This window comes from Astyanax mexicanus, chromosome 9 (genome assembly GCF_023375975.1).
Source record: "Astyanax mexicanus isolate ESR-SI-001 chromosome 9, AstMex3_surface, whole genome shotgun sequence".
Classification (NCBI taxonomy): domain Eukaryota; kingdom Metazoa; phylum Chordata; class Actinopteri; order Characiformes; family Acestrorhamphidae; genus Astyanax; species Astyanax mexicanus.
Genome location: NC_064416.1, coordinates 361,640 through 389,305, shown reverse-complemented (window position 1 = coordinate 389,305; position 27,666 = coordinate 361,640). Strand labels below are relative to the sequence as shown.

At 39.0% G+C, this 27,666-nt stretch overlaps 2 protein-coding genes across 4 annotated transcripts in view; one reads left to right on the top strand and one right to left on the bottom strand.

Moving 5' to 3' along the window:
• The window catches only part of insyn1 (inhibitory synaptic factor 1), a 117,866-nt gene extending 105,915 nt beyond the window's left edge, over positions 1-11,951 (top strand). For all 3 annotated transcript variants that reach the window (XM_022685692.2, XM_022685691.2, XM_022685690.2), the window contains exon 4: positions 10,921-11,951. In XM_022685692.2, coding sequence (XP_022541413.1) covers positions 10,921-11,733 — 813 coding nt within the window. In that variant the 3' untranslated portion in view covers positions 11,734-11,951. The remainder of the gene's footprint in view (positions 1-10,920) is intronic.
• The window catches only part of LOC125804556 (uncharacterized), a 444,972-nt gene that overhangs the window by 201,446 nt on the left and 215,860 nt on the right, over positions 1-27,666 (bottom strand). The gene's annotated exons all lie outside the window — the stretch shown is intronic.

Genomic DNA, 27,666 nt, shown 5'->3' with positions numbered 1-27,666 from the left:
CTCATACACTATACACACTGTACACTTACACTATACACTATACACACTTGTACACTATACACACTCATACACTATACACACTGTACACTATACACACTCATACACTCATGCTATACACTATACACACTGTACACTCACACTATACACTATACACACTTGTACACTATACACACTCATACACTATACACACTGTACACTCACACTTTACACTATACACACTGTACACTATACACACTGTACACTTACACTATACACTATACACACTTGTACACTATACACACTGTACACTCATGCTATACACTATACACACTGTACACTCACACTTTACACTATACACACTGTACACTCACACTTTACACTATACACACTTGTACACTATACACACTCATACACTATACACACTGTACACTCACACTTTACACTATACACACTGTACACTATACACACTGTACACTTACACTATACACTATACACACTTGTACACTATACACACTGTACACTCATGCTATACACTATACACACTGTACACTCATGCTATACACTATACACACTGTACACTCACGCTATACACTATACACACTGTACACTCATGCTATACACTATACACACTTGTACACTATACACACTGTACACTCATGCTATACACTATACACACTGTACACTCATGCTATACACTATACACACTGTACACTCATGCTATACACTATACACACTGTACACTCATGCTATACACTATACACACTGTACACTCACACTATACACTATACACACTTGTACACTATACACACTGTACACTCATGCTATACACTATACACACTGTACACTCACACTATACACTATACACACTGTACACTCATGCTATACACTATACACACTGTACACTCATGCTATACACTATACACACTGTACACTCATGCTATACACTATACACACTGTACACTCACACTATACACTATACACACTGTACACTCACACTATACACTATACACACTGTACACTCACACTATACACTATACACACTGTACACTCATGCTATACTCTATACACACTGTACACTCATGCTATACACTATACACACTGTACACTCACACTATACACTATACACACTGTACACTCACACTATACACTATACACACTTGTACACTATACACACTTGTACACTATACACACTTGTACACTATACACACTGTACACTTACACTATACACTATACACACAGTACACTCACACTATACACTATACACACTATACACTATACACACTTTACACTATACACACTTGTACACTATACACACTGTACACTCACACTATACACTATACACACTTGTACACTATACACACTGTACACTTACACTATACACTATACACACTTGTACACTATACACACTTGTACACTATACACACTGTACACTCACACTATACACTATACACACTCATACACTATACACACTCATACACTATACACACTGTACACTTACACTATACACTATACACACTTGTACACTATACACACTGTACACTCATGCTATACACTATACACACTGTACACTCACACTATACACACTTGTACACTATACACACTGTACACTCACACTATACACTATACACACTAAACACTATACACACTTGTACACTATACACACTTGTACACTATACACACTGTACACTCACGCTATACACTATACACACTTGTACACTATACACACTTGTACACTATACCCACTGTAAACACACACTATACACTATACACACTTGTACACTATACACACTGTACACTCACACTATACACTATACACACTTGTACACTATACACACTGTACACTCACACTATACACTATACACACTAAACACTATACACACTTGTACACTATACACACTGTAAACACACACTATACACTATACACACTTGTACACTATACACACTGTTCACACACACTATACACTATACACACTGTAAACACACACTATACACTATACACACTTGTACACTATACACACTGTACACTCACGCTATACACTATACACACTGTTCACACACACTATACACTCACACAAAGATATACATCTAACCAATCAGCTCTCACTGACCTACATTATCCTCTTACACACACTCACATTTACATACTATACACACACTATACACACTATACACTCACACAATACACTATACACACTGTACACTTACACTACACGTATACTCCCCAGCAAAGAAACTTGTCCATCCAATCAGCTCGCTTTCACTGACCTACATCATCCTCTTACACACACACACACACACACACATATATATATATATACACACTATACACTGCACACACACAGTCATACACTGTACATTCCCACTATACACACACATACACTACACAAACTATACACTATACATACACAAATACACTCACACTATACACAATGCACACTCACACATACACTCACACTTTACACACACTTCACATACAATATACACACACGCACAAATTCAGATGTGTACTATATTACAAGAACAACTTTTAACGCATTATAATCACAATTCATAATGCATAATAAACATGGCTATATTGTGTTATGCATTTTTATAAGTTTAGCCTTGTTTATAATGCTTTATAAATGCATTATAATTATAGTATAGTATAATAGACACTCCAATGCAGATAAACAGTAATAATAAAACAGAATCAGGTTTATTAGAGGAATCTGATCTACAGCTTCAGGAAGATGAAGATGATGATGATGAATTTACCTCAGCAGGGTATAATAAAAAATGCAGAGGCAAAAAGAGTCAACAGAGTCGCCTCAGCCCGGCACAGAGAACACCACGGCAGCCCCGGTGTAGACCGCGGGGACGCTGCAGCGGTAAAAAGCAGTAAATGGATGGAGGGGGGAGGGTGGCAGGGGTTGTGCCGGGTGGGTAATAATGTGCCGGGTGTAATTGTCATGCACAGTCTGTAGCTGAAGCAGTGTAATAGCACCACGCATCCCTACTGCTCACATTTCAGTCTTCAGGTTCTGAGAGGAATCAGCCAGAGGCTGGAGTTACATAAAGGATCAGTTCAGCCTTAAAAACTTAGTTTGGGAAACTTTTTTCCTCCTAATGTCTTTTGGGAAAAGATGATGTTTTTGAAGACGACGCTTTGAGGAAAAAACAGAATTCAGTCCACCAGTTTGGGGTTTGGAGTCTGGGGTTTGTTTTGGCTCAGCTGGAAACTTGATTAACTCTGGGAAAACAGACAAAAAAACCCTGAGATAAATTATCTCTAACATCACAACAGGAAGTCAGAATCAGCACTACCGGACAAAAGTTTCAGAACACAACAGATTTATTGACATCGAAGCCAATTAAAATTTACGTCCAGAGAGAATAAACAAAAATAATACCAAAAATTCCCAATAGAGAGAAGATTCTCACTTTGGTCTACCAGTGGTCATCGGTTCAGATCCCCCACACTGATTTATCCTTGTTTTTATAGAAATACCATAGCAACCACTTAGCAAGACCAGAGCAAACATGTAGCAACAAACTAGCAACCATTCCCAATGTCATAGGAACATCTTAAATGACCTAGTGACAACTAAGCACCCAGCACTGTTCTAAAGCAACACCTTAGCAACCACTCAGCAACAGCTTAGAAACCAATACTATTGTAACATTTTAGCAACCACTTTGCCACCATCCTTGGTTCCATAGGAACATCTTAAAACACCTAGCAACATTTAAGAACCCAACACTGTTCTATATCAACACCATAGCAACCACTTAGCAACACCTTAAAAACCAATAACATAGGAACATCTTAGCAACCATTTAGCAACACCTTAGCAAATATGTAGCCACAACTTAGCAACTACCCCTGATACCATACAAACACCTTAGACCACCTAGCAACATCTAAGCACTGTTCTACAGCAACACCATAGCAACCACTTAGCAACACATTTGCAAACATGTAGCAACAACCTAGCAACCATTCCCAATATCATAGAAACAAACCTAAAATGACATAGAAACAACTAAGTACCCAGCACTGTTCTAAAGCAACACCATGGCAACCCCTTAGCAAAACCTTAGAAACCAATAACATAGGAACATCTTAGCAACCACTTAGCAACACCTTAACAAAAATGTAGGCACAACTTAGCAAATATCCCTGACACCATACAAACATCTTAAACCACCTAGCAACATCTAAACACCTAACACTGTTCTAAAGCAACATCATAGCAACACCTTAGCAACACCTTAGAAACCAATAACATAGGAATATCTTACCAACCACTTAGCACCCACCCCTGATACCATAGGAACATCATAAACCCTCTGGCAACACCTAAGCACCCAACTCTGTTCTATAGCAACACCATAGCAAGCACTTAGCAACATCTTAGCAAGCATATGGCAACAACTTAGCAACCATCCCTGAAACCATAGAAACATCTTAGGAACCAATAATTAACACCTTAGCCACTATCCCCGATGCTATAGGAACATCTTGAACCATCTAACACCTAAGCACTCAACACTGTTTTATATCAACACCATAGCAACCACTTGGCAAAACCTTAGAAACCAATACCATAGGGACATCTTGTTAACCACTTAGCAACCATCCCTGATACCATAGGAACATCTTAAACCACATAGCAACACCTAAGCAATCAACACTGTTCTATAGCAACACCATAGCAACCACTTAGCAACACCTTAGAAACCAATACCAGAGGAACATCTTAGCAATAAGGGTTAAAAGCCTTAAAGTAATGCCACCTCATAACCTCACCCAACAGCATCTTTTATTAAAGGATAGCAGTGAAACACCAGGACTGTAAGAATTATTAAGTTTAGCTTAAAAGTGATTTGTAACAATGAAGGAAAATTTAGCTTTAAAAATTGATGATATTTAAACATTTCCAACAGGTTCACACTTCACATTATTGGGCCTGATTTTCACAAACCTAAAGTTTTTAACAACACTTTAAATATAAGCATTGTATTTTTTATATCTGTTTTCCAGAAAAAAAAAATATTTTGCACATAAAATAATGTGAAATGTATTCTCTAAAATCTGTTTGTTTGGTTTGTATGCAACTCTTTGAGGTGTTCTAAAACTTCTGACTGAAAGTTTATAAGTATATATATTTTTAAAATACGTTGCAAACTTGCAAACAAATAAATGCATAAAGTGATTTTTAAGTTTTTAGTGTTATTTATCATTTCTGCTGGAGAACTCTCCTCCTCCTATCAGCTATAACTCAAACTCCAGGATGTATTACAGAGTGAATTTCCCTCATTTAGCATCGGTATGAATTTCTCTGTGGTGATAACTCCTCACGCATAAACACTGTGTCTTATTCAGCCGGTCCTCCAAACACACATATATTATAAATTCATTCTGGATCCCCCCCCCCCCCCCCCCCCCGAACTCCTGCAGCTCAAATACAGAGCAGTACCTGCTGTGGGTTTAACAGAGTTTCTGACTTACTGAATTTGGATCAGACCTACCAACCTTGATCCATAGAAATGTCTTAGCAACCACTTAGCAGCAACTTAGCAACCAACCTCAATAACATAGAAACATCTTAAACCACCTACCAACGGCTAAGCACCCAACACTGTTCTCTAGCAAAGCAACAGCTTAAAAACCAACACAAATACCCTAGTAACACCAAAAACAAATGAACAATACCATTGCAGCACCTTAGAAATCAATACAATAGGAACATCTTTGCAACCACCTAGCAGCACCCAAGCACCCAACACAATTTTATAGCAACAGCTTAGCAACAACCCAAATGCCATAGCAGCCCCTTTGCAACACTATAGCAACACATTAGAAAACAATACCCTAGGAACATATTGACAACCACATAGCAACACCTTTGCTGCCATGAAGTACCAACTTCGCTACCAACATTGGTACCATAGTAAAACCTTAGCAACCTCCTAGCAACACCCAACACAATTCTACAGCAACACTATAGAAATCACCTGGCAACACCTCAGCTGCCACATAGTACCAACTTTGCTACCAAAACTGATACCATAGTAACGTCTGAGCAACCACCTTGCAACACCTTAGCAACAATGCAAATGCCTTAGCAGCCCTTTTGCAACACCTTAGCAACCGACACAAACACAAACATCAAATAAATGATATACCATACCTTAGAATCTAATACCATAGCAACACCTTAGCTTCCACGTAGTACCAACTTTGCTACCAACACTGATACCAGAGTAACACCTTAGCAGCCACCCAGAAACACATAAGAAAGCAACAGAAATACACCTGAGCTAGAGTTCCCCTTGGTTTTAAGAGTGCGTTTGAGCGATGCAGGTGGCGGGGTGTAAGATAGCAATGAGCATCACGACATGTCTAATCAGAACACACCATAGCTGAAACTTTATTATCTCTTCTTCTATGTTTTTTTCAAGCTCCACGCGTCTCTAAAACACACTCGTCTGCTGGAGCCGGGCTGCGGCGTGTAATTTAGCTCTGGTGAGAGAGGGAGGCGTTTGTGAGAGAGGGAGGAGGAGGAGAACGAGGGGAAAACGGTGGAGGAGGTGGATTTTTTTTTCCCTGCCATGAATAATCCAGCTGCAATCTCCGCCATTTTGGGGGCCGGGTCCAACAAAAGGATGTGATTTTGACTCTATAGGCTGTAATTACTGCTGCAGGTCCTCATTGTGCCGCTTCCATTTGAAGCGCAGTGTGTCCCGACGCTAACGACTCCTTCCTGATGTGTTCATTCATCCTTAGCGCTTCGGCGATCTGTTTACCCAATAATTTACTCCATAGCCCCCTCGCTCCGGCGCCACGTCCTCGAGAACACGGCTCGGGGATTACGGATCATTGTGGCGGCGTCAGGCCCATCTGTGACCTGAAAACGCTTTAGCCGCCGTGGTTAGCTAGCTAAAGTGCTAAGAGCTAAGTGGAGATGGTGGAGCTACAGGACTGGAGGAAGGGGAGGTTAGAGGTGGGAAGTAATGAAGTATAAGTACTTTACGTTACGTTACTTTACTGTAGGCCTGGACAATAATTATACATCGGTAATTATCACAATAAGAAATGTTTCAATAACAGTAATACCATTTTTGTGGTATAATGATATGTATTATTTACAGAATCTGTCACGGACAGGCGTTTTTTAGCGGCATCAGTTCAGTGCAGAGCTGAACACAATCTGCCTCTGTATCCGGGCTACGTCAGTGCGTGATGACGTAATCACACAGGCACGTAGCTGGCTAGGCTAGCTTAGACAGGCTAGACAGTTTTGAGCTCCTCTCTCAATCCTTACCGTGCGTCCACACCGAACGCGATGCGAGCGACAAAGCAGCCGGAAGTCATTCATTTACAATGAGAGCGAGCGACACTTGACAACAGGCAGCGACGCGGCGCGACGCGATGCGGGCGGTTTGAGCGACGTGAGAGAGTTGACCAGAACTTAACTTTATGCAAATGAGCAGCGACGCGCGGCAGCGACTACCAATCAGAAACAGATTCTCATATGTCCGGCCTGAAATCGCTGCTCTGATTTTCGGTTCTGAACTGAGCTGATCTGAGTTACCCCACTATACTACTAACCTTATTTAATAGAAAACTATATATTAAAACTGAGGAAATTATTCATTAAATTAACAGAACGATTTATTAAAACTGAGGATATTATTTATTAAATTAAGAGAAAGACTGTTTATTAATTCAAGAGGATGATTTACTATATTTAAGTAAACATATTAATTACATCCAAGGACTTATTTATTACATTAAGTTAACAATATTTTAAATTATTTTAAATATATAAAATATATATATATAAATTAAGAGAATGATTTACTACATTAAGGAAAATAATGTATTATATTTAAGTAAACCCATTTATTGTAATATAAGATTTATTGTTTGTGAAACGTCTGTACGACTGTTTATGGTTTAGGAATTGTGTAGAGAGGCTGAACCCTTGTTTCTGTACGTGCCGTATTTGGAAAACGGCCACCAGCGACAGCTCGTTCTGAGTGAGACACGCCCCCAAGCGACTCATCGCCTGTTGGACAGGCGACACAGAGCGATTTTATCGCGTTCTGTGTGAACGTACAGTTAGAGCGATAAACTGCTTCAAGTTTTGAACTGAAAACACCTCTTTCGATCAGAAATGAGTTTTTAAGACCCAAAACACATTATAACTGTGTAAAATGCACTAACATCTTGTTTCCAACATTTCATTACAACTGTAGTAGCGTAATTACCGCCATCGCAGGTACGGATGCAGCACCGCAGATGATTTCCACCAATGCGTTTTACACCATTAAAAACAGACGAATTGTATTTTAGAGGATGACGGGGGAACGAAACGTGACGCTCCTTCCCGTGTTTGATTTTCTGCTCGTTTTTGAGGAGATTAAGCGAAATCCTTATTGAATGGGAGCTTTATCTTGACTGACAGTTCGCTTGTTCTCGTCAGAATGTGTTACAGTAGTAATTAATACTGAAATATACTGTGAGTCATAATGGACCAGATAAGGATGAAATCGGGTCACCGCTGTGATTGACAGAGGATTGGGAGAAGCTTCTGAAACCGAAAGGCCTTTCCCACAGAAACCAGAGACACTGATTGAATTAAATCCTGATTTTTTTTTGGGGGGGGGGGGTGATGAGTAATTTGGTAAACAAACCTGTGGTTTATCATCAGCCCTCGGGACAGACATTCATCTCACAGCATCAGCAGCTTTCTACAGCTTTCAGCTTCAGCAGCTTCCTAACAGTCTGTTTTTAGTCTACACCATGTGTACTGTTAAAAAAATAGGAAATTTTAAGGGTTTTCTAATTGTTTTAACTCTCGAGGAACTCTGTGGTTTGAGGAACCTTCAAGAAAGTAAGAAGGTTTTTAGAATACATTTTCTTTAAAAGCACCTGATGCTTTCTTAAAGCTTCTTTCTCAAATCACCTTAAGCTGTTCTTCCACAGTTTCACAAATTATAGTCAAAACCAATTTATTTGTATATCTTTTTTACACCTGATGTCACAAAGCAGCTTTATAGAAATGAGGTATCAGGACAGACATCCAGACAAAACACTGAACTTACAATAAAGAATTTCTAGAGATCAACAGACACAAGGAAACCTTGAAAGGAACCAAAATTCACATGTATCATGTTCTAGAAAACCTTAAAAAGTTCCTCAAGAAACAGTGATATACAGGGAGGGGCTTAAGTCTTCATTTAGCTGATAGCTTTTTACAAAGCGACTTAAAAGTTTATTCTTATTACAGAGAAATTGCCAATGTACAGTAGTGTTAGGCGTCTTGCCCAGGGACTCTTATTGGTGTAGAGCAGCGTCTATTCACCCAGACCAGGAATTGAACCCCAGTGTTGAATCCCTAGAGTTGTGGTGCTTCCACTCGTAGGGCATTATTGACTCTTGTTGTATTGGGGTAGATAAATAAGGTAAATATGGGGAAATACTGAAAATATACAGTATTGTGCAAATGTTTTAGGCACCTGTGGGAATTTCAGTAAAGAAAAAGCTTCTTAATTTTAATTATAAAGGTAGAATTCCTTTTTACGTTTTACTGTATTTATGTTTATTTGCATCTGTTCAAATCATATGTGGTGCTTTTGTCAGGTAAAAACACTCATATTGCTGAGATAAACGGATTAGTATCATTTGCACAGTAAAAAAAAAAAAATGTATATATATATATATATAGTGCCAGTCAAACTCTGTGTGTTTTTTCATCGTTTGAAATTGCACTGCATTGTAGATTAATAAGAAAAACATATGGTATTATTTAGTCAACAAAAACATGAATATGTTTTATATTTTAGATCCTTAGATGATCAGTTTTGAACATCTCTGCTGGATTTTCTCAGTCAGTTTTATGAGGTAGAGTCACCTGGAATTCAGGCTTTCAGTTAACAGCTGTGCTGAACTCATCAAGAGTTAATTACTTGAGTTTCTTGTCTCTTAATAAAGTGTTTGAGAGCATCAGTTAAAGTAAAGTAGTGAAGAGGTAGAGTTACAGGTATACAGTGAATAGTGAATATTTCAGTAATGTTCTAATCTCCAAATTGCTTGTCTCTACTACCCTTGTGGTGGTGATACATTACCCAGAAATGGTTAAGCAACCTTACTGAGGCTCAGCGATTACCTGTTCAGTAGAACAAAAGACAGCTTACACGTTTCCATGGCGACAGCATTTTTCTCTGTTCTATTCTCACACTGTAAACTAAAAAACTCCATTGTGTTATATAAAAAAAATGATTTTTTTAGTAAGGTGAACATTTACGGTCACTTTATCCTCATTAAGAGCCCTGGATTATTGCTTGGTGTGCATTTTTTTTATTTATTCTAACCTTTGGGATTAGTAGGTCCTAACAACAAAACAAGTATAAAAAATATACTTTGTCTTTGTACAGTTTGTTGTTTTTGCAAAAAAAAACCCCAAAAAAAACAATGTTCTCATATGAGCATAGTAGGTTATAGTAGGCCCCAGAAGGACCCAATTAGTCCTGTAATGTCTGCAGATGTTATTATTGTACGAAATTTAACTAGTTTTAAACATAAAATGCTTCCTCAAACATGATGCATCAATCATTCTGTATAAAAACATACTTGTTGGTGTTAGTCATGTTATTAAAATATGCAATGACAGACCAGTAAATGCACTACTGTAAATCTCTGAAGGTTGATTGATTTTTGCCAACAGTTGTTTTACTTTGCTTTAAACTTTGAAATAATACTTTGAATAGTACTTTTTTATTGTTATTGCTAATTTTTGTGTCAACAGCCCCCTACTAGCAGTACCACCGCAGTCCACTAGGGGCTAAAAGTGACCCACAGTTAGAAAAGCAACTCTATTTTATTTTATTCTGTTCACGTTTTTGCAGCCTACTCATGTCTTTTTCTCTGTTTTTATTTTTGTCTCTCAGGTGGTGGGTCAGATCGACAAGCTCACGTCGGACTTCGACTTCGACCAGGAGCCGGACGATTGGACGGTGGCGACGGCGAGCAGCACGTCCAGCAGCGAGCGAGGCCTGGGCGAGGCGTTCCGGCTGGACTTCCTCAGTCAGGACGTGCTGTCGGACAGCTGGGAGTTTTGCAGCTACCTGGAGGCGTCGGGACGGAAAACGCCCCGGGACGACGAGCTGGACGATGACACGGGGAGGTCGGCCTCGGCCACGCCCACTCCGGCCACAGCCAGCGTCTATTCCCAGATGAACGGGGGTCTACCGATCCCAAACGGACCTCTAATCGTAACCCCGGATTCGTCGAGCGAAGAAGCCTCCAGCTCCACCCACAGCCAGAAGACGTCCCGCACCTCGGGGACCAGAGAACGGGTTCGGTTCAGCGACAAGATTCTGTACCACGCCCTGTGCTGCGACGACGACGAGGACGAGCCGGACGAGGAGGAAGAGGAGGTGGACCAGGACGATAAGGGCGACTGCGGGACACTGGACACGGACAGCGAACAGAGCCCGCTGGCCTGCTCGCCCATCCCACCGCTGTCTTCCTCGGAACACTCGCCCACGCTTCACAACTTCCGAGAAACTTCCTCCGCCGGACCGTCGCCCGTCAAGCTGGCGATGCTCGGGCCGCACACCCTGCCGCGAAAGGGCCTCCTGAACCCGGGCTGCAGGAAAAAACTGCTACGCAACAGCAGCACGCAAACCGTGTCGGACAAGAGCACTCAGACAGTACTGCCGTACGTCCCCAACAAACAGAAAACCAACAAGGACCCCTGAGAGGATATACGCAAACTTTACGACAAAAAAAAACACAAACCCAACCCAGAGGAGGACAAAAAAAAGAGGAAAAAAAAGAACTAAGGAAGAATATTACAGTGACTGTACATTATTATTTAATATTAAATACATAGATACTAGATTACAACACAAATTAATAAATGAATTACTAAATAAATAAATTATATATGGGGAAAAAAGTATACATTCATACATCATTTGTCTTCCAGACTTCCTAACATTATTCCAAAGCTCAGGGATTCTACAGCTCTGAGATGCGAGAGAGTTGTGAGAGAAACTTCTTTCCTAAGCGAAAGTCTGAGCGAAAGCACCAGGAGGTTTTAAGGTTTTAACCCTCTATAGCATGATATTTACTGTATATTATATTTGTTGAGAAAAAAGTAAAACTTAGTCTAGTCTACTTTTTGAAAGTCTAGGGATCTCTGTTGATTCTCTGTTCAGTCCAAGCATTTGAGAACCACTGCATAATTCTGCCCTAAAGCAACAAATTAAAAGTCTATTTTGGTCTGTTTTAGTAAGTAAAACATTCACTCTGTATTCCACATATACACTAAAAGTCAGAAAGGTTTTTAAAACATTTTAATAAACCTTCCATTTAATTTAGTACCCAGAAAATATTACCATGTAGGTTCTGATTGTGGAATCATGGGTACAGGGTAAACAATTCCCTAAGAATGTCAGTTTTATTCAAAACCCCCAAATCAGAAAAGGTTGGAATAGTTTGGAAACAAATGTGAATAAAAAGCATTGAGTTTCTTACATTTACTTTAAAATTGCTTTGACAGTATGAAGAAATTTAATGTATAATTTTTAAACTTAATTTCACAAACTGGCGATTTACTACTTGGGTTACTGAAGGTCATACTGAAGGTCATTCAGGACTTTGTGTCATTCCAGCTTATTCCTGCACTACATAAAATACCTAAATGTCAGTAAATACTGGGAAATATTAAGGGTGTTCAGAAACCTTTGTCTATTTTTGAATATTACTACCCAAACCACCTGCTACCAAAATGAACATGGTGTCAAGAGTAAGTATACCATCATATTTTATCCAATAGTCCACCAAAGTATAACTTAAAAGCTCCACACTGACCACTGTTAAGGTTGGGGAATGGTTGGTTGATGAACGGTTGATTGAGGATGGTGGGTTGAGGAACAGTTGGTCCAGGAACAGTTGGTTGGAAATGGTTGGTGGGGGGGAACGGTTGGTCAGAGAATGGTTGATTGGGAACGATTGGTCGGGTGAATAGTTGGTTGGGGAATGGTTTGTTTAGGGAATAAGTGGTTAGGGATGAGTGGTTGAGGATGGTTGGTTTGGGATTGGTTAGTTGAGGAATGGTTGGTTGGGAAATGTTTAGTTGCGGAAAGTTTGGTCGAGGAACAGTCAGTTGGGGAATGTTTGGATGGGGATGGTTGAGGAATGATCGGGGAATGGTTGGTTGGGGGTGGTTAAGTGGGGAACGATAAGTTGGGTATGGTTGATTGGGAATGGTTGTTGGGGGAGGGTTGATCAATAGGAACAGTTGCTTGGGAATGGAGGCTTGGGAAATGGTTGGTTGACAATTGTTGGTCAAGAAATGGTTGATCAGGGAATGGTTGGTTGGAAATGAATTGTTGGGGAATAGTTGGTTGGGGAACGGTTGGTTGGAAAAGGTTAGTTGGAGAATGGTTGGTTGGTAAACGGTCGGTCGGGGGAATGGTTGGTTGGGGAAAGGCTGATTGGGGAACAGTTGGTTGGGGATGGTTAGGGATGAGTGGTTGTAGAACGGTTGGTTGATGAATGGTTGGTTGTGAAATAGTTGGTCAGGGAATGGTTGGATGAGGGATGGTTGTTGGGGAATTGTTGAAAGGGAAGTGTTGGTTTGAAAACGGTTGATTCGGAAATGGTTGATTGGAGAATAGTTGTTTAGGGAACGTTTGGATGAGGAACGGTTGGTTGGGAAACGGTTGGTTGGGGGACGGTTGGTTGGGGAACAGTTGGTTGGGGACAGTTGGTTGGGGGATGGTTGGTTGGGAAACAGTTGGTTGGGGACGGTTGGTTGGGGGATGGTTGGTTGGGAAACAGTTGGTTGGGGACGGTTGGTTGGGGGATGGTTGGTTAGGGAACAGTTGGTTGGGGACGGTTGGTTGGGGGATGGTTGGTTGGGGGATGGTTGGTTAGGGAACAGTTGGTTGGGGATGGTTGGTTGGAAAGCGGTGGGGAAAAAAGGACATATTTTCAAGTAGCCGTTCTCCAGTCTGACATTTACTCTCTTTCCTTTCCCCTTTCTTCTCTCGGTGGAGCAGGGCAAGGTTGTTGGGGGTGACGACTCGAATCTCGGAGCACAAAGCCGAGATGCAAAAGGTTATGTCTCTCCATTCTCGGGCCCAGTGGGGACTCGCCGACTCAATAGTGCTGTGTTTTATTCACCAGGATGATGCCAATAGCGCCTGATCAATACTGTCGGTTCAAGACCCAGCGAGGGGCTTCCGCTGTGTTCGCCTGACCCCCTGCTCAGAGGTCCTTTAACAAAACCCACCTCAAGCTTGGTATTTAATCTATAGAGGCAAAAAAAAGAACAGAAAAAACGTCTCCTGGCCTGAGGTTCTGGTTCTGGTGAAGAAATGTAGAAGTTAACCCCTTAACGCCTGAATTAATGTAGCTGTATATGAAAAAATGTTTCATGTGTGTTTTACCTTTAAGTAGATAGTAAATATTGTTGAGATTATTAATTTCACTTTTGCACAAAAATAAATAGAAAGTTTGGTATGTTGCAAATTTGCAACAACAGGCAATATGGTCTATTTGGGGTAAATTTGGTATGTTGCAAATTTGCTACAGCAGACATAATGGTCCATACTAAGATAACAATAACAGAGTAATATAACAGTGAAAAATCAATGTTTTATTTATGCACCCAACAGCAGGCATTCAATAATAAATAACACCAATTACTGTCACCAACACAATATACACAAATATTACAGGAAACATTTCATTAATTTGAATTCTAGATTCATTTGAATTGTAAATTGTCAAAGGTTCCTAGGTCCGTGGCGAATATGCACTAACAGGCATTGGGGGAATGCAGGCGCTATCTTGGCAGGTTGATTGAATCAAACGGTTAGTCGCATATTTGCAACAACAGGCGTTAAGGGGTTAAAATGAAGGAGAGGGAAACGGTTTGGAGTAAAAATGAAGAAATGAAAAGTAAGATAGACGAAATTGGTCTTAATTACCCCTCCCTGGAGAAATCAAGCTGCATTTCCACATTCAATCACAGTTTCAAAAGTCAGAAGTTGAGAGTTATTCATGTAATTTTGCATTTTGTTGTATTAAAAACCTGTAAATAACTGTGTAACTACATAATAATGACCATGTAATATTAATGCAGTTCCAGACAAACCTTTTCTGTTTGTATTCTACTGAAAAAAGTGTTTGCCTCACCCCTTAACTCAGAGGTTTTTTAACAAAACCTTTTAAATCTATAAAAGCAAAAATAACATTAAAATCTCACCTGACTCAAGGTTTTAGTGCTGGTGGAGAATCGTGTAAGTCAAAATAAAGGAGAAAGACAGAATCAGGATGAAGAATTGAATAGAAATTAAGGGTTAGTCCAGTTAAAGGAAAGGAATATTCCCTCTCCATTAATGAGTTAAGATCTTCTTAAATCAAAACTCTCTATTAACCCCGTACACTGCAAAACAACCAAATAAAAACCACAAAATCTTAGCAAGCAAAATGAGTGAATGTCAAGGCAATAAATCATATTTTTCTCTGATATGAAGAAAATATGTTTTGTTACTGTGAATTATAAGTATACAATTATTTTGCTTATTTTAAGGTTCATGCATGTTTTTAAGAAAAAAATGAATTTTTTAACTTTTTAAAGTAATTTCTTCTTTAGGTCAATAAGCAAAAAACATAATTTTTTTTGTGATTCTTGTGTTGAAATTTAAGATTGATTTACCTCTTACTTCACTTACTTTAAGTCTTTGTGGTTGTTTATTTAAATCCTACTAAGAAAAAAAATGACGACACCATTGGTATATTTTGTCTAGTTTTTACCAGTGGATTTTTTTGTTTTCAGTTTTTATTATAAACCTAAATATTAACTGTCTAGTTGCACATTAATATCCATGTAATAACAATATCGGCAATAACCCTTAATCAACACTGCTGCTTCATCTTTTGTCTCGTGGTTCAGGTTTTTGTTCTGGTGGAAAAGAGTGAAAATAAGAATGAAGGAAAAAGACAGAATCATGATGGAGGATTGAGTAGAAATTAAGGGTTAATCAGTTCAGTTAAAGGAACATTTCCTTTAATTTTACTTACTAATTTTACCACTTCTAATAATGTGTTGAGTTCTTCTTAAATCAATTAAATGCAATTTTGCATTTTTTAGTTTTTTTTTAATCTACACATATATACATAATAACCATGCAGTATCAAGATAACCACAGGTAACTACAATATTTATTGCAGTAGGTTGTGTCAATGCATCTGTATCAACTTTATTTTTCACATTTATACTGTATAACACAAGTGTATCTCGATAAATGTATAGAGGTGTGAAAATCTGATGGAAATGTTCCTGGGAAACACGTGCTGTGTGTGGATGAGCATTATCCTGTTAAAAAAATCCCTTAAATGTTGGAAACCCTCCTATTTTTATTCTCCAGGATGCTACAAATAACTCCTAATCATGGTCTCGATGTTCTGGTTCTGGTGGAGAAGTTTGTAGAATGAATGATAAAGACAGAATCGTGATGGAGGATGGAGAAGAAATAAAGATTAAAGTAGTTCAGTTAAAGGAGAATCTGAAGACAGATTGATCTTAATCACCTGATCATTTACTCCCCCAATCACCTCCCGCTGAATCATCATCATCCCCCCGGGGGGCAGAACCGAGGCCACTGAGGAAGATCCTTCACAATGATCCACACCCCCCACCTCCATCTACAGGGTCTAAAACCACCCCATTCTGCAGTTATTTGTGAATCAGATAGATGGTGAGCTATTAATTTGAAGCTGAGAGTATTTTATAGTTTTGGAGCAGTTTAAACGTTAAATATGATTAATACCTGTGTAGTTACACATTAATAAGCATGTAATAACACTGTAATGGGTGGTATTTACTGGTGGTATTGACTGTTATACATGTATCACAGCTATACATCTTAATGCATGTATTATTACATGTGTACTGTTACTACAAGTTGTACTGATATATTACATTGCTGTAGCTTAATTATTAATGTTTAACTTGACAGTTATTACATGTACTAAACACACAATAGCATCATCATTTACACATGAATGTCATCTACATACTACACTGAATGCGTGATATGAATGGGTGATATGAATGGGTGATATGATGAATGGGTGATATGATAAATGGGTGATATGATGAATGGGTGATATGGTGAATGGGTGATATGATAAATGGGTGATATGATAAATGGGTGATATGGTGAATGGGTGATATGGTGAATGGGTGATATGATGAATGGGTGATATGATGAATGGGTGATATGGTGAATGGGTGATATGATAAATGGGTGATATGATAAATGGGTGATATGGTGAATGGGTGATATGGTGAATGGGTGATATGATAAATGGGTGATATGATAAATGGGTGATATGGTGAATGGGTGATATGGTGAATGGGTGATATGATAAATGGGTGATATGATAAATGGGTGATATGGTGAATGGGTGATATGATAAATGGGTGATATGATAAATGGGTGATATGATAAATGGGTGATATGGTGAATGGGTGATATGATAAATGGGTGATATGATGAATGGGTGATATGATGAATGGGTGATATGGTGAATGGGTGATATGATAAATGGGTGATATGATAAATGGGTGATATGGTGAATGGGTGATATGGTGAATGGGTGATATGATAAATGGGTGATATGATAAATGGGTGATATGGTGAATGGGTGATATGGTGAATGGGTGATATGATAAATGGGTGATATGATAAATGGGTGATATGGTGAATGGGTGATATGATAAATGGGTGATATGATAAATGGGTGATATGATAAATGGGTGATATGGTGAATGGGTGATATGATAAATGGGTGATATGATAAATGGGTGATATGGTGAATGCATTATATGAATGGGTGATATGATGAATAGGTGACATGGTGAATGGGTGATATGATAAATGGGTGATATGAATGGATGATATGATAAATGGGTGATATGATAAATGGGTGATATGAATGGGTGATATGATGAATGGGTGATATGATAAATGGGTGATATGGAGAATGGGTGATATGATGAATGGGTGATATGGTGAATGGGTGATATGATAAATGGGTGATATGGTGAATGGGTGATATGATAAATGGGTGATATGGTGAATGGGTGATATGATAAATGGGTGATATGATAAATGGGTGATATGGTGAATGCATTATATGAATGTGTGATATGATGAATAGGTGACATGGTGAATGGGTGATATGATAAATGGGTGATATGATAAATGGGTGATATGGAGAATGGATTATATGAATGGGTGATATGGTGAATGGGTGATATGGTGAATGGGTGATATGATGAATGGGTGATATGATGAATGGGTGATATGGAGAATGGGTGATATGATAAATGGGTGATATGATGAATGGGTGATATGATAAATGGGTGATATGGAGAATGGGTGATATGAGGAATGGGTGATATGATAAATGGGTGATATGATAAATGGGTGATATGATAAATGGGTGATATGGAGAATGGATTATATGAATGGGTGATATGATGAATGGGTGATATGGTGAATGGGTGATATGATGAATGGGTGATATGGAGAATGGGTGATATGATGAATGGGTGATATGGTGAATGGGTGATATGATGAATGGGTGATATGGAGAATGGGTGATATGATGAATGGGTGATATGGTGAATGGATTATATGAATGGGTGATATGGTGAATGGGTGATATGGAGAATGGGTGATATGATGAATGGGTGATATGATGAATGGGTGATATGGTGAATGGATTATATGAATGGGTGATATGGTGAATGGGTGATCTGGTGAATGGATTATATGAATGGGTGATATGGTGAATGGATTATATGAATGGGTGATATGGTGAATGGGTGATATGGTGAATGGATTATATGAATGGGTGATATGGTGAATGGGTGATATGGTGAATGGATTATATGAATGGGTGATATGGTGAATGGATTATATGAATGGGTGATATGGTGAATGGGTGATATGATGAATGGGTGATATGATGAATGGGTGATATGATGAATGGGTGAACGGGTGATATAGAGAGATATATCAGGTTTGGGGGCAGTGTGTGGAAGTGAGAGAGGGGAAATGATTTGTCCTGCTGTTGATTTGATGAGCTGGATGACGGGGGTAAAACACCTCTGGCAGCACGGCTGATGAAATTTAACCAATTTACTTTACCGGTTCTCCTCAGCCAAGCGGCGCCGCCGTCCCGCCTCACTCTGAAACACCGGCCGCAGAATTAGGGAGGTTATTTAGCCAATTAAAGCATATAATGAAGTGCTGTTTGCTGCTACAAACTTATTGGAAAGTGCAAATCCCAGAGACAGGAAGTAATAAGCCTTCACTTTGAGGAGCTGCAGAAGGTTGGCGAACATTATTAACTAGCAGGAGACAGAAGAGACGAGACGAGAGACGGCGTCTCAGACTTGAGATTCCACTGCCTGCAGGACATCATTACTTTATAGCCAAACAGAACCGGACAGTATTTCATTATAATTTCTATCATCAGCAGCAGCAGTGCTGGAGTACGAATTTCCTCCTCAGAGTCACAGAGAACTCTACACTCTACTCTCCATCACTTCTATTCTTCTAAACCTTATTCTAATAAATACAAAGATTCTTATAAAGTCTGAAAATACCAAAAAAATGTGATTTAACTTTCTGTATTCACAATCTCACATTTTCCTGTATCCAAGCAAAGGATGTAGCATTTTGTTTAAGCACTTTCTTTAATTAAATTGCATGATGTAGCAGTTGTGCAAACAATATATCAGTTGTGCAAATGATATGGCAGCTGTGTGAATGGTGTGCAAACGTTTTGTTTCATTCAAGTAAACAATGTAGCACTTCATACAAATGTTTTATTTAATTAGACTCCATGATGTAGCACTTGTACAAACAATGCAGCACTTGTATGAACGATATAGCAGTTGTGAAAATGAAGAAGCACTTTGTGTGAACGTTTTCTTTCATTTGAGTGAGCGATGTAGCACCTGGGTGAACGATGTAGCACTAGTGCAAAAGATATAGCAGTTGTGCAAACGATGTAGTACTTTGTGCAAACGTATTCTTTCCTTCGAGTGACAGATGTAGCACTTTTGTAAATGATGTAGCACTTGGGCAAACGATATATAGCAATTGTGCGAACGATATAGCAGTTGTGCGAACGATGTAGCAGTTGTGCAAATATTATAGCAGTTGTGCAAACGATGTAGCACTTGTGCAAACATTATAGAAATTGTGCAAATGATGTAGCACTTGTATAAACCATAAAGCACTTGTGCAAACATTTATAAGAGTTCTGCATAAATATGATTAACTCTTTTCCTGATTCCTGAACATAAAATATATCTTAATTACGGCTCATTTATCCAGCATCTGAAAGAGCCGGTAATTAATGAGGAAGGCGGGACCAAACCCGGGTAAGTCAAACTATTTAACATCTGAGTTAATGACACTAATTAAGAAAACATCATAACATTAATCCACACCTTAATATTTCCCTGAACTTAACCTGAACACGTGTCTTAATCTACACCAAAACCTTATCCTTAGGTAGGTTAGCAGAATCATAATTAAAATATTATAATAAATTATCATTTTGAATAACAAGTTTGAACCTTTTCAATAGCATTCCAGCTAATAACATTTGGTTATTTCTCTCCTGAAAACTGTTTATTTGGGTGAGTAAAGAGCTTCTGTTTATTTACAGTAAGATTAGATTTCCAGATTTACACTAAGGCTGGGTGCAGCAGCATTAGCATTAGCAGCTAACTGCTACACCTGACAGCACTACACTGAGGAACCCTGAGTGTTCCGGTAAACCAGGGTGATATTAGCTAGCGGTTCATCCCACGTAGCATGTTTTAACACCGTAAATGAGAAGGCTATAGTCCAATATACTGACCTCTAAATGGTGAAAGAACTAGCGCTTAGCGCACTTAATGCTAATGCAACTACAGCAGTACTAGCTGGGGTTAGCAGCAGGCTACAGACTGAAAATCCTCACCTCTAAACGGCAAAAGAGCTAGCGCTTAGCGTAGTTAGTGAGTAATGCTTACATTTCCAGATTTCCCCTAAGGCTGGATGTAGCAGCATTAGCATTAGCATTAGAGGATAACTGCTAGCGCTTGCCGCAGGCTACAGGCTGATAATACTCACTTCTGAATGGTGAAAGAGCTAGCGCTTAGTGCTGTGGTTAGCGGCTAATGCTAATACTGCTGCTTCCAGCCTTAGTGCTGGAGAACTAAACTTAAACTCATGTACTCTGGTAGAATTCATACATAAAGAGCACCGGATTATAAAGCTCACTGATGATTTTTTGAGAAAATTAAAAGATTTAAGTGCAGCTTATAGCGCGAAAAATATCGTATTTATTTTTTAAAAGCTGTCCGCAACCCACCAGTTGGGAATCGCTGTTCTAAAATAAAGCAGATTTTAGCGTAATGTTTAGCTTAACGTTTAACGTAATCTTAAATAAAATAGTCTAGTTTTGTCCTTGATTGTAAATCCTTGCGATCTGAAGCGTCTTGACGTTGAGATGTTGAGTCCTCACCACACGTCAGGTATCTTCTCAGGGGAATCTGTTCTGGATCTAAAATGCAGTATTTTCTCTTCTGCTTCTTACCTTCAGTCTGATCTGCAGTCGGTGAAATGCTGCGCAGTAATTGGTGGAAATATTGACGCCGGCGGTGGAACGTTTTCCACGCTCGTCCTTGAAAAGCTGTGCAGTTGTTCCAGCGCTGTGTTCAGTTTTCAGGATTGAGGTGTTCGCTTGTTTCTGTTAAAGCTGAAATGTTCCTGTACATTCATTCAGTTCTAGCAGCCAGTTCGTGCACACGCCACCACGTTTCACAGATTTCACAGGCTCCTTTTGATTTATAAACTCCAGTATATTTCTTTAGTCATTTCATCCTGTTTTATGTAAACTAAAATCTAAAGTCTGCTCTTAAATCTTTTGGGAAGTTTCCATATTAACCAAATGTATTATTTCCTTTTTGGTCACCATGGGAATCTTGGATAGTGTTGCTTGTTGATGTTCCTCAAACATTTTCTTGCTCAAACGTTTTTAGGTTTTGTTGAGTTGAGAAAAGTGTGGATGGGATGTGGATAAAAAAGATCAATAAATCGAACAAACGATGTAGCCTTTCATGCTAAACGTTTCTTTAATTTGAGTGAATAAATTGCAATCCATGTGAACCGTATAGCACTTAGTGTGAACGTTGTCTTTCGTTTGAGCGAAATGCTAATGTTTTCTTTAATTTGTGTGAATGATGTAGTACTTGTGTGAATGATGTAGCACTTGTGTGAATGATGTAGCACTTGTGTGAATGATGTAGCACTTGTATAAATAATGCAGTACTTGTGTGAATGATGTAGTACTTGTGTGAATGATGCAGTACTTGTGTGAATGATGTAGCACTTGTGTGAATGATGTAGCACTTGTATAAATAATGTAGTACTTGTGTGAATGATGTAGTACTTGTGTGAATGATGCAGTACTTGTGTGAATGATGTAGCACTTGTGTAAATAATGTAGTACTTGTGTGAATGATGTAGTACTTGTGTGAATGATGCAGTACTTGTGTGAATGATGCAGTACTTGTGTGAATGATGTAGTACTTGTGTGAATGATGTAGTACTTGTGTAAATAATGTAGTACTTGTGTAAATAATGTAGTACTTGTGTGAATGATGTAGTACTTGTGTGAATGATGTAGTACTTGTGTAAATAATGTAGTACTTGTGTGAATGATGTAGTACTTGTGTGAATGATGTAGTACTTGTGTAAATAATGTAGTACTTGTGTGAATGATGTAGTACTTGTGTAAATAATGTAGTACTTGTGTAAATAATGTAGTACTTGTGTGAATGATGTAGTACTTGTGTGAATGATGCAGTACTTGTGTGAATGATGTAGCACTTGTGTAAATAATGTAGTACTTGTGTGAATGATGTAGTACTTGTGTGAATGATGCAGTACTTGTGTGAATGATGTAGCACTTGTGTAAATAATGTAGTACTTGTGTAAATAATGTAGTACTTGTGTGAATGATGTAGTACTTGTGTGAATGATGTAGTACTTGTGTGAATGATGTAGTACTTGTGTAAATAATGTAGTACTTGTGTGAATGATGTAGTACTTGTGTGAATGATGTAGCACTTGTGTAAATAATGTAGTACTTGTGTGAATGATGTAGTACTTGTGTGAATGATGTAGTACTTGTGTAAATAATGTAGTACTTGTGTAAATAATGTAGTACTTGTGTGAATGATGTAGTACTTGTGTGAATGATGTAGTACTTGTGTGAATGATGTAGCACTTGTGTAAATAATGTAGTACTTGTGTAAATAATGTAGTACTTGTGTGAATGATGTAGTACTTGTGTGAACGATGTAGCACTTGTATAAATAATGTAGTACTTGTGTGAATGATGCAGTACTTGTGTAAACGATGCAGTACTTGTGTGAATGATGCAGTACTTGTGTAAATAATGTAGCACTTGTGTGAATGATGTAGTACTTGTGTGAATGATGCAGTACTTGTGTGAATGATGCAGTACTTGTGTGAATGATGCAGTACTTGTGTGAATGATGCAGTACTTGTGTAAACGATGCAGTACTTGTGTGAATGATGCAGTACTTGTGTAAATAATGTAGCACTTGTGTGAATGATGTAGCACTTGTGTAAATAATGTAGTACTTGTGTGAATGATGTAGTACTTGTGTGAATGATGTAGTACTTGTGTGAACGATGTAGCACTTGTATAAATAATGTAGTACTTGTGTGAATGATGCAGTACTTGTGTAAACGATGCAGTACTTGTGTGAATGATGCAGTACTTGTGTAAACGATGCAGTACTTGTGTGAATGATGCAGTACTTGTGTGAATGATGTAGCATTTCATGCTAACATTTTTTTAATTTGTGTTAACAGTGTAGCACTTGTATGAATGATGTAGCACTTGTATAAATAATGTAGTACTTGTGTGAATGGTGTAGCACATAATAATAATTTCTTTTAATTACCGAATTACCAAATTCTACTCTACACTATACGTCACCAGGACTTCTGGACGTGTGATGCACAATAAAATATTTGATGTTGATGTTGGTGCCTCCATACACAGATTCCTTGGTCGTCTCCACCAAGATGTTACTATTGAAACGAAACTTGGTAGGTAGAATATCATGTATTAACTCTGAATGGCAATGAAAATTTCTACTTTGATGATTCTTCTGGTTGCAACAATGTATTTTCTGAAAATACGAGAACAAATACTTTAAATATCCTGTTTAAACTAAATGTAAAGAACAGACCTGCTGCCGGTCATTAATTATTCACGCCCTGTAGAGAATGAAGTGAACAGAACTGTACGATATGTGTATGAAATCGTTCTCCCAGAGGTCAGAGGTCACTCCTGCAGTGCATTGTGGGAGATGGGAGATGGGTTTGTGAGTTTTGATGGTGAACGGGCGGCGTGAAGCTGAGAGCTCTATACAGTCTCTCTGATTACTCTGGATTGGTCGGCTCGCCGTCGCCACGCCGACTTGATTTGTTTCATCTCAGTGTTTATTTCCTGCGGTAAGAGGAGGACGACTCTGTCTCGAGGACGCCGCTCTCGCGCTCTCTCTCTCTCTCTCGCGCTCTCTCTCTCGCGCTCTCTCTCTCTCTCTCGCTCTCTCTCTCTCGTGCTCTCTCTCTCTCACGCTCTCTCTCTCGCTCTCTCTCTCTCGCGCGCTCTCTCTCTCTCTCTCTCTCACGCTCTCTCTCTCTCTCTCGCGCGCTCTCTCTCTCTCGCTCGCTCTCTCTCTCTCTCTCTCTCTCTCTCTCGCGCTCTCTCTCTCTCTCTCTCTCGCTCTCTCTCTCTCTCGCGCGCTCTCTCTCTCTCTCTCGCTCTCTCTCTCTCGCTCTCTCTCTCTCTCTCGCGCTCTTTCTCTCTCTCTCTCTCTCTCGCGCTCTCGGTGAAAGGTCTGAGGAATTGTCTGAGGTAAGTAAACGGCGTCTCCAGCTGAAACAGACGTGATGGAGTCTGAATCAGAACTCAGCGCTGATCTGATGAAAATAAATGTATTTTTTATTGTGAGGTTTAAATTGATATATACAGCACATCAGATAGGAGAGAAGGGTACAGAGCTTTTATAATTAATATATTTTATATACTGTAGAAAATAAACTTGTAAAACTCTGACCGGCGAAAAGGTTCTGGGGAAAACTGGGCTTTGTTGTTTTATTTAGAGTGGTTCAGTTTGTGGTGAGAATGTAATCTGGTCTCTATTTGGTTTTGCTGTGTGCTCTGAGAAAACTGGGATTTGGTGCTTATTTAAGGGTGATTTTACACTTGCATTTTTTAGTTTGGTAAAAACAAGCTCTGGTGTGAAAACAATAATCACTGGTCCATGTCCGGTTCCAAACCAATTCCAGAGCGGTTCTGTTTGTGGTGAGAATCAAAGGGTTAATAATGTTAGCTTATTAACTAGTGTTAACTAATATTTAAACATAGTTGAAACTTGACTTAACCACTGAAAACCCTATTATAGCTCACTGTGCAGCTTTATTTAGGGCGTAACAGTGTGTCTTTGCTATCATAATGACGCAAAAAGTATACCTTACTCGACTCAGAATACAAAGTGTTAATTTTGTGTGTAACGTGAAATAAACCAATCAGAGTTTCCTAATCATGCTCATCATTCCCTTTAAGAGTGAGTTGTATATTTTAACTCTTTAGGCCTGAATTATGTGCCCTGTTGTCAAGATATTAATAATAATAATAATAATGCTATTTTCTGTCTGTAATGCACACAAAGGAAGACTCTAATATTCTAATATAAAATATATTATTAGCATCAAATCCAATTAATAATCCAAATCCAAAATATACATGAAAAAGTGTTGTAAATAACAATCACACTCTTTTAATTTGCCTCCTAGGCTCTAGTGCTGTTTTTTTCTTTTCTTTTTTCCAGTGGGTAGTGGGCGGGGCTAAGTTACAGGCTTATTCATTGGCTTATAAACTTTTTTATTGCCTCATTTACAGTATAGTCTGTTCTCATTAACAAAAGCTCTCAATTAGTGTTCTGTGCAACGAAACATTTAAAAACAGATAAGAAAATACATGATGTCCACTGTAATGGATGCAGGGTCTGAAAGGGTTAAAGCATATTGTGCTTTAAAATAATAAAATATTCACTGAATTTTCTAGTAAATATTAATAGCGTAGCTGCAGGTAAAGCTACAGGTAGGACGCAGCGACGCTTCCTCTGTACGAGTCGGGAAAGGGAAGTGAGGAAAGGGAACGCCGCCGTTTGCCGAGGGAATTCTGCACAAGGCCACGTTCCACATCTTTTTCTCGCGCTTTTTCTCAGGCTTTGTGAATGTTTCATGAAGAGGCAGCGAGCGCTTACTGATAAAACCTTCAGAAGAATAAAAGACAAGAGTGAGGAAGTGAGGGAGCGCGGGACTCGGACTCGGGCTGGAGCTCCAGATCAGAACTCGTCTTCACAAAAGATCTTACGCTTTTCTCTGAGACGGTTCCTAAACGCTGTTAAAAAATTCTCTCCAGCGCTTCGGCTTTAAAGCTGCGCTCCCAGAGCCTCGCCCACCGCCTCCCGACGAAATGCAAACAAGAAAAGACTGGTGCTCTCAGGAATCGACGCTGCCGCATCAAAATTTAAGATCGGTGAAGGACGAGGGAGCGGCGCTGAACTGCAGCACAGTACAGAAATCGTACTGAAACAAAAATAAATACATTCAATTTACAAATTAACTTACCTGCCATCAGCTGCCGGAGCCCTGAGAGAGCACAGTTGTTCTTGCTGTTTCTCTCTGGGTGGGTACAGTACAGTAGATGGCGCTCTCTCTTTCCCCTCATCACTCCTAGGGTGATGTGGATCAGTACAAGGCTGCGTCTGTGAGCTGATGTATCAGAACCGAGTCGCTGCGCTTTCCTCCGAGCGTTAGCGCTGTGATGCTACTCGCCAATGCTACAGCATCAGCAGCAGCTCAAAAAGAGGCGGAGTCTGACTTCACATGTATCGGAGGAGGCGTGTGCTGGTCTTCTTAACCCTCCTGGTGTTGGAGCATCACTAGTGATAGGGGGAGGAGTCCTAATGAGTGGGTTGGGTAATTGGCCGTGCAAAATTTAGGGGAAAATGGGAAAAATTTGAAATAAAATTATAAAAAAAAAAATTATTACTCACTCATATCTACCAAAACACACAAAAAAAACAAAAACACAAAGAAATAAAGCACAGAGTTCTAATCTTTGATATGAATCTCTTTATAGCGGATGTTTGTTTTATCTAACGAAGTAATTATCAGTATTTACAGCTCTGTAAAAAATGAAGATCTCACTTCAGTTTCTGAATCAGTTTCTCTGATTTTGCTATTTATAGGTTTATGTTTGAGTAAAATGAACATTGTTGTTTTATTCTATAAACTACAGACAACATTTCTCCCAAATTACAAATAAAAATATTCTCATTTAGAGCATTTATTTACAGAAAATGAGAAATGACTGAAATAACTAAAAAGATGCAGAGCTTTCAGACCTCAAATAATGCAAAGAAAACAAGTTCATATTCATAAAGTTTTAAGAGTTCAGAAATAATCAATATTTGGTGGAATAACCCT